The sequence below is a fragment of the Anopheles stephensi genome, chromosome 2 (genome assembly GCF_013141755.1).
Source record: "Anopheles stephensi strain Indian chromosome 2, UCI_ANSTEP_V1.0, whole genome shotgun sequence".
Classification (NCBI taxonomy): Eukaryota; Metazoa; Arthropoda; class Insecta; order Diptera; family Culicidae; genus Anopheles; species Anopheles stephensi.
In genome coordinates this window covers 64,172,362-64,180,720 of record NC_050202.1, presented here as the reverse complement: position 1 = coordinate 64,180,720, position 8,359 = coordinate 64,172,362, and the positions used below count along the sequence as shown (strand labels likewise).

Below are 8,359 nucleotides of genomic sequence, written 5' to 3'. Positions count from 1 at the left end.
ATTCACTCGCACACACACACGCATACAGCACGGACGAGCGCAGAACAAAAAGACATTTCTCAAACCATTGCAACGCGTCACACCCTGTGCATGGTGAGCAGAAAACATAATTTCCAAGAGCTTTAAATCTACGAAAAAGGTCATTTAAAGTGAACAAAACATTGCCAAAGGTGTCACCATTCGCCCAAGATCCGTGTTGAACAGTGGGCAGTGCAGTGCGTTGGCCAAACGGGGGAAATAAATTGGACGAAAAGTTCCAGTGCGCGTGTGCGTGTATGTGTGTGAAAAAGCATAAAGCAAGCAGGCAAGCATACAGCAGAGTGCCTCTGGAGGGTGACTAATCTGCTGTGAATTCTGCTGCTACATTTTGTGGAACACGGTGAACGGACAAACAAAAAGCGTCGCTGCCTTTGCTGTGTGATTCCGAAAAGCTGACGGACAAAGGCTGTGCCGTCTCGTTGCTAGGTTGGCCGCGCGAGCAGCGAGTGTGTGACTTTTGTAAGTGAAATTGTAACCGCGAACAGCAACTTTCTCGCTTGTAACTGCTGCTGGTGGCAGTTCCCCGGGGCACAATGGAAACGCTATCGAATTTCGGCCAAGTGGCACTGAAATGGGACCCAAAGAATCTCGAAATACGCACGATGTCGGTGGAAAAGACGCTCGAGCCGCTGGTACTACAGGTCACCACGCTCGTCAGTACGAAGGGGCCGAGCAAAAAGAAAAAGGGTAAGTTCCTCCCCCCAAAAATATTGTCCAGCTTTGTGCCCTGTGCTCCATGTCGAATCGTTCATGCGGAATTCCTTCTCTCGGAAGGGCGCTATCGATTTGAGCTTATTTCAACATGGAGTTGGATTGTGTCCCTCATTAATATTATTCTACTCTTCACTGTTTCTCTTCTGCCTGCGCGCCGACCACCTTGCCGGGAATCTATGCATCATTGCCCTGCTGCTTCAGGCAAATCGAAACGCGCAAGTGCGTTAGTTGCCGCCGTCGAAAAGGCCACCGACATTTTCATCGAGCGCGGCGAACAGATTGCCTATGAAAATCCGGACATCACGCAGGAGATGCTGTCCGCGGTGGAGGAAGTTCGCAAAACGGGGTCCGCCATGAGCATTGCAGCGCGTGAATTTTCCGAAGACCCGTGCAGCTCTCTGAAGCGCGGAAATATGGTCCGCGCTGCCAGGAACCTTCTGTCCGCCGTGACGCGTCTGCTCATCCTAGCCGATATGGTCGATGTGCATCTGCTGCTCAAGTCGCTGCACGTCGTCGAGGACGATCTTGACAAGCTGCGAAACGCATCGTCCCAGGACGAGCTGATGAACAACATGCGCCAGTTTGGCCGTAATGCAAACGAGCTTATCAAGCAGGCCGCCAAACGGCAGCAGGAGCTGAAGGATCCGCAGCTGCGTGATGATCTGGCAGCGGCCCGGGCTGTGCTGAAGAAACACTCCACCATGCTGCTGACGGCGTCGAAGGTGTACGTACGCCACCCGGAACTCGATTTGGCCAAGGTGAACCGGGACCACATACTGAAGCAGGTGTGCGAAGCGGTCAACACGATTAGCGATGTGGCACAGGGCAAATCGTCTCAGCCGCAGGACGTGTACGTTGGGGCTGGTGAGTTGGCGGCAGCGCTAGACGATTTCGACGAGGGCATTATTATGGACCCACGGGCATACAACGAAGTACGCTCCAGACCATCGCTCGAGGAGCGGCTGGAGAGCATTATCAGTGCGGCGGCACTGATGGCCGACGCGGACTGCACCCGGGACGAGCGGCGTGAGCGCATCGTTGGTGAATGTAACGCTGTCCGACAAGCGCTGCAGGATCTGCTGTCGGAGTACATGTCGAACGTAAGTAAGCAGCTGAAAGCTTTCAAAAATTCATTTGCTAAAAAGGTAGCTACAAACAACTTTCTCTCCTTTTCACGTGCAGATGGGAACGAAAGATCGCACACCCGAGCTGGAACGCGCCATCGGGCACATGTATCGGAAAACGAAGGACTTGCGCCGACAGCTACGCAAAGCCGTTGTCGATCATGTTTCGGATTCGTTCCTGGAAACGAACATGCCCCTGCTGGATCTGATCGAAGCGGCACGCGGCGGCAATGAGAAGGTGGTCCGCGAACGGGCCGACATTTTTACCAAGCACGCGGAAAAGCTGGTCGAAGTGGCAAACCTCGTGTGCAGCATGTCGAACAACGAGGACGGCGTGAAGATGGTACGATACGCCGCGGACCAGATCGAAACACTCTGCCCGCAGGTAATCAATGCGGCCCTGATACTGGCCGCACGACCCAACTCGAAGGTGGCGCAAGAAAACATGGAAGCGTACCGTCAGGCCTGGGAGAACCAGGTGCGCATCTTGACCGAGGCCGTCGATGACATTACCACGATCGATGATTTCCTGGCCGTGTCGGAAAACCACATCCTGGAGGACGTGAACAAGTGTGTGCTGGCGCTGCAGGAAGGCGATGCACTGGATCTGCGCAACACGGCTGGCGCCATCCAGGGACGCTCGGCACGCGTTTGCAACGTGGTGGAGGCCGAGATGGACAATTACGAACCGTGCATCTACACCAAGCGCGTACTGGAAGCGGTAAAGGTGCTGCGCGAACAGGTGATGTCCAAGTTTGCGCAGCGTGTCGATGTGGCCGTCGATGCGCTGTCCTCCAACTCGCCAAAGGATGTGGACGAGAACGACTTCATCGACGCGTCCCGTCTCGTGTACGATGGTGTGCGTGAAATTCGTCGAGCCGTGCTGATGAACCGGGTAAGCATGCTTCGTTCGAATAGGGTGTTTGTCCGACTTTTCCCATTTCTAGCAAACTCCCCGATCGTGAAGTCATTTTTTGAGCTGAATATTAGAAAAAAAAAATAGCTTCTAAGCAATTGCCATAATCATCTTGTAGTACGTCCAATGCACAAGAGCAAATTGTATTCGGCATTAGTAAGAAATTCTTCATGACTTGCGTAAACTGACTGTTTCCTCATTGTTTTTGCCCATTTTCCCATTCCGCACAAAAGGACGAAGAAGATTTGGATCCAGAAGATATTGAAGATGAACAGTACACGCTCGAGACTAGGAGCAAATGTAAGCGAAACGGCACACGTTAGCCAACCCTAGCTTTTTCATTTGTGGCAAGAGTTTGCGTAGTTCATGTGTCCATGTGCATTGATAGTTGTGTTACGATGTTAGCCCTATAACACCCCAACGCCCGTTACTCTCATTTTCCTACATTAATTACCTTCATTTCGTTATTATTTATTTATTTTCCTCCCTTTTTCGTTCTATGTCATTGTCATTGCACGGCCTGTGTTTTCGTTATCGTTCAACCAAACGCGTGGAAATGGTTGTTGTTTGTACTCGCTCGTAAATGTGTGTGCTTGTTCCTGTACCGTGTACGGCTGTACGTCTGCACCTGCTTGTTGTTTGAATTGTGCATGTAAAAAACCAGAGTTCCGATGAGTTGGATACGGACACGGAGTTTGAGCCAGTCGAGGATATGACGGTCGAAACGCGCAGTAGATGTAAGAATATGTTCCATCTGTTTATGTTTTGTATTCATTTGCATTCGTATTTTTAATGGTAAAAGTAGAGTTGTAGCTAGTTGTTGCATGTAATTGCTATTTGCCTCTCGTGTAGCAAGTGCAAAACCCCACAAAACTAACATGTTTGGCTTCCTTCGACAGCGAGCGCACATACCGGAGATCAAACGATTGATGAGTATCCTGAAATTAGTGGAATCACAACCGCTAGAGTAAGTTTTCACTCGCTTTCTTTAGTGCATTCGAATGTCTTCTGATCGTTGCATTACTAAAACGTAACCCTTTCCATCAACAGGAAGCAATGCGAAAGATGAACGAGGAGGACAAGCAGAAGATTATGCAGCAGGTTGAACTGTTCCGTCGCGAGAAACTGACCTTCGATTCGGAGGTCGCGAAGTGGGACGACACCGGCAACGATATCATCTATCTGGCCAAGCACATGTGCATGATCATGATGGAGATGACGGACTTTACGCGGTACGTTTGTTAGCATCCAGTGAGCTCGTACCCATCGTGCTCAAATTCTATTTCTCTTGCCACGCCAAGCTCACTCGAAGCGCATTCCGTTGAAGATTATTTCTCATTTTAAACCTAAACGTTCGATTCCTTTAATTATATCGTGGCAAAGGCTCGAACCTTTATCACAATCCGCTCCGTAAAGCCCTTCCGGCATTCCTACTCTTCCTAAAAATAATTTAAAGTCAGGTTTTGCTGTACCGTTTAGCCCGTTAGCCAAGTTAATGTGTGTGTGTTGGTGTTTTGTTTTTGGTGCAAACAGAGGCCGTGGCCCACTGAAAACGACGATGGACGTTATTAATGCGGCGAAGAAAATCTCCGAAGCCGGCACCAAGCTGGACAAGCTGACGCGCGAAATCGCCGATCAGTGCCCGGAAAGCTCGACCAAGAAGGATCTGCTCGCGTATCTGCAGCGCATCGCCCTGTACTGTCACCAGATTCAGATCACCTCCAAGGTGAAAGCCGATGTGCAGAACATTAGCGGTGAACTGATCGTGTCAGGGGTAATGGTGAAATTATGTTCCGATTTTTCTTTAGTTGAACGATCTAATCTACCCTTGACCTCTCTCATTCTTCTTCATTGTCCGGTGGTGTTCGCCTCGTACCGGTTCTCTTTTTGCAGCTGGACAGTGCGACCTCGCTGATACAGGCCGCTAAGAATCTGATGAATGCCGTCGTGTACACGGTCAAGTATTCGTACGTCGCGTCGACAAAGTACACGCGACAGGGCACGGTTTCGGTAAGTGTATCTGCAACCCTGGCTTGGCTGCATGTGCGTTTGCGCTTGCTTGAAAGAGCGTCCAACAGCGAACAAATGTCGTGCAGAAATGTGCAACGAACTTGGTAGCATTCGTTCGTGCTGGTGGTGGTGGAATCTCCATTGTGGTGGTGCTCTGTCATGTCAATAAGATTAACTCACATTTCTTTCTTCGCTATTCGTTTTTCTGCTTCCCACCAACCGATCCGACTTGACGAAACGATCCTATAAATCCTTTGCGCGCGCTCATCGTGCTATATAATCATGCTACGCGGCAATTTAAATTACTGTTCTGCTATTAACAAATTGACGCTCCATTGCTCTATCGCGTGTCCTTCATCCTTGGACAACTGTTACTGTGAAATTTTTCAAATCTAGAATTACGTAAGTTTCTTCAACCATTTTACCATCAAGCTCTTTCGCTCGTTCTCGCTCTCTCTTTTTATCAGCATATTATGCATTCGTTTTGGCTAGAGATTTTAGCTTCAAATTTGTTTTTATATTTTTATTACGAATTTCTTATCATCATCATCATCATGCAATACGCAGGGCCGCGCAGACTTTCAATATCAAACACCTTACCTCAGCAGATTATTTCATACCTTACAATGTCGGTATAATTTGCTGTAAAAATATTGCTTTTTCCAACACAAACACACACAGTTTATGTAAGTTCCAGTTACAAATCAAATCGTGACCGCTAATGGAATACAGACCTACTTAGCTTTGCGGTCTTGGCCTGCTGCAACAATCCTCGATACCGCTCACGGTTTAGCGCCGTCGTCTGGGTTCCTCATCACACTACAGTAATAAAACCGCTCGCTAGCGTTCGTTCAACGTACAGTTTCCTCATTCTTTTCTCATACATTCAATTGCTAATAATTCTTTGCATCATATAAACTCATTTTTTATCTTCGCTCGTGTTGTTGTATTGTTAACGTATGCATTACAATATATAGACTCACTTTGGATGTAAACAAACGCCAAACTCTTCGTCTTCGTTCACAAAATTATTGAAAAAGGCGGCCTTAATTGAACGTTCAATCCAAACTCAAACATCTCAAAAGCCACTAGGCTTACGGACTACTGCAGTAGCATTTTACTGTCCTACAAGACTGTAGCGACCCTGAGTCTAGTTCGTTCCTATAGGAACGGAGTTCGATCCGTGGACGAGTTCGGGTCGAGCCGAGACCCAGCCAAAAAAAAATCCTCCAAACGAGTCCACTTTGAAATGCATTCGTTAGTGTGTTGAGCGATATAGTGTTTCACCCCCCCCGTAGTGGGCAACACCAAACATTACCTGTAACTGACCACCGTTATTCCGTTTCTTCCTCCAGTCACCGATCGTCGTGTGGAAGATGAAGGCACCGGAAAAGAAGCCACTGGTGCGGCCCGAAAAACCGGAAGAGGTGCGTGCCAAGGTGCGGCGTGCGTCGCAAAAGAAAACACAAAACCCGGTGCATGCACTTTCGGAATTCCAAAGCCCTACGGATGCTGTCTAAACGGTTTGCTTCGAAACACACACACAATTCCTTCCTCCGTAGAAGGAAAACGTAAGAAAAGACAGGTGAGCAGAAGAAGGAGAACAGGTCGGCAAGGTAGGCAAGTGTTGGAACGGACTAATGGCGTGGTCAGGCCCATGATGTGGCTCCTGGCGGGAAAAGAATAGAAAGCGGAAATGAAAATTGTGGAAGAAGTTAGAGATAATAGTGTACACAAAGGACTAGTGTACGCAGGTTGGGCCGGACATGACGAAACAACGTGCGGTTGTTTGGTTTAAATGGGATGATCCAATGGTAATGGACCTCTGATGCACAAGCACATTCGAATCGGAAGGCTTTATGGCGCTTTTCCCACATCGCTAATCAAAAATTGTTCAACGAATACAAGTAGAGGGCGATAGATTCCAAGACATTTTTTAAACAAACAACCAGCTTCTCGACATTCGACTATTTTCGACTATATATTTATGATACATGGTTTTTATTGCACGTTATTTATTATTCCCCATTTTTTGTTAAACTCTCTAACGCAAGAAGAATTTTACGTAAAAATCAATGTCTTCTACTGCGTAACCGACGTGCATCCAAGCATCGAAATTCGAACGCATTTGCAAGCAATCAACTGCCTCCCCACCTGCAAAGGTCGAAAATATGTCACCCCTCTTTTATTAGCGTTTAAGACAGAGTAATAATCAGTATCAGTATTGATCATTTCGTTCCAACTCCCCGACAAAAAAAAACCCATAATTAGGTCGCTGCAAACGAAAATGATAGAATCTGCAAACACAGGGAAACGTCGAAGGTGTTGCGTGTAGCGCGCAATTGGTATGGCCAAAAACGAAACTAGGAGTTAAAGTAAATTGTTCGCGGTAGAACAAATATTCTAATCATCGAATGATGTGACTCTCTCTCTCTCTCTTAGTCGCTTTCTTCAGGTTTGTAGAGAAATCGGGTTGAAGTGTGTGGAGGACAGTAGCAGCTGCAATGCTCAAATAGCAGCTTCGGTAGACCCTCAACCAGGCTAGTGGAATTTAATGTTGTATATTGAAACGGCAGCAGTCGATCATCGGAAGCGTATTTTCTTGCAATCGCTCGCATTTGATCGTATTTGAATGTTTTAGGGAAAAGCCACCAGCTACCACACCAACAATTACACACCTCAAGGTAGTAAACGTTCCAAACACGCTGTTGTGTAGCCGTAGTAAGTCTGCCGGCACGCTCTAGCGATTCCACATATATACAGTTACATACACTCCTAATGCTATAATATATACAAACACACACACATATATATATATACGCTCCGGTAAGGTAGCAATAACTAAGTGGGGGCAACCGGAGGGGATTTTAACAAACCACAAGATCATTTGTACACGTACACACACACACGAGCACACTAGCGGCGTTAGTATTAATGTTACTGTTACTGTGGTTGGATGTGGTAGAAAGGATTCTTTACACTTAAACAGCTGAAGGCGCACGAGCGACAGTAAGCTTGGAGGGACGGGGATTTTTTTTAAAGGTTGAAATGAGTGAAGGAAATCATGAACTGCAACAGCAACCAGGTCAAACAATACTTTAAAGAGGAGGCACGGTGTGTTTATGCTAACCCCTGACCACGGGGGCAATAGAAGGAAGCAAGCGGAGATAGATCTGTGTGTGCGTGCGCGTGTGTGTATGAAATATAAAATGTTAGACAACAAATAAGGCAATGATGATATTGTTCTACAGCGGAAAATGAATATCACCGATCACTAGCGGATCCTGTTCCGAATACTCCTCCTCGTATGTAGTGTTGGGTAGTGAGCTCGGGAGCTGCCGGGAGGCCTCGCCTCAATAAAGTGAGGGCTCTGAGCGTGCTCTCCGACCTCTTCGCCCTTAGTGAGTGCGGAGCTACCGAGAGGCCTCACTTCTCACATGTTAGTGAACAGTTGCTACATGTTAGTGAACAGAAGGTGAATCGTAGGCTTCAGCCCATCGTAACTTTAGATAATAACCTAAGCAATGTAATGCAAAGAGACATTGTTGACAGAGGG

At 47.4% G+C, this 8,359-nt stretch overlaps 1 protein-coding gene across 7 annotated transcripts; it reads left to right on the top strand.

Annotated features, from left to right (window-relative positions):
- Positions 1–19: 19 nt before the first annotated feature.
- LOC118506798 (catenin alpha) lies at positions 20–8,030 on the top strand. Of its 7 annotated transcripts, none has more exons than XM_036044425.1 (10): positions 20–726; positions 955–1,853; positions 1,936–2,772; positions 3,027–3,093; positions 3,693–3,760; positions 3,844–4,025; positions 4,327–4,573; positions 4,687–4,803; positions 5,200–5,205; positions 6,159–8,030. In XM_036044425.1, exons 1-10 carry the CDS (start codon positions 573–575, stop codon positions 6,321–6,323), a joined length of 2,742 nt encoding a protein of 913 aa, XP_035900318.1. In that variant the 5' UTR covers positions 20–572; the 3' UTR covers positions 6,324–8,030. The 7 variants fall into 7 exon arrangements, with proteins under 7 accessions (XP_035900318.1, XP_035900317.1, XP_035900320.1 ...); XM_036044424.1 differs by lacking the exon at positions 3,027–3,093 and adding an exon at positions 3,458–3,530 and having other exon boundaries at positions 22–726; positions 4,327–4,567; XM_036044427.1 differs by having other exon boundaries at positions 22–726; positions 4,327–4,567.
- The last annotated feature ends 329 nt before the right edge of the window (positions 8,031–8,359 follow it).

Excerpts from the sequence above, each read along its gene's own strand:
- LOC118506798 (XM_036044421.1), top strand. The coding sequence starts at position 573 with ATGGAAACGCTATCGAATTTCGGCCAAGTGGCACTGAAATGGGACCCA. Across the intron at positions 2,773-3,457 it reads GAGCCGTGCTGATGAACCGG|AGTTCCGATGAGTTGGATAC; the intron begins GTAAGCATGCTT and ends GTAAAAAACCAG. Across the intron at positions 4,574-4,686 it reads TGATCGTGTCAGGGGTAATG|CTGGACAGTGCGACCTCGCT; the intron begins GTGAAATTATGT and ends CTCTTTTTGCAG.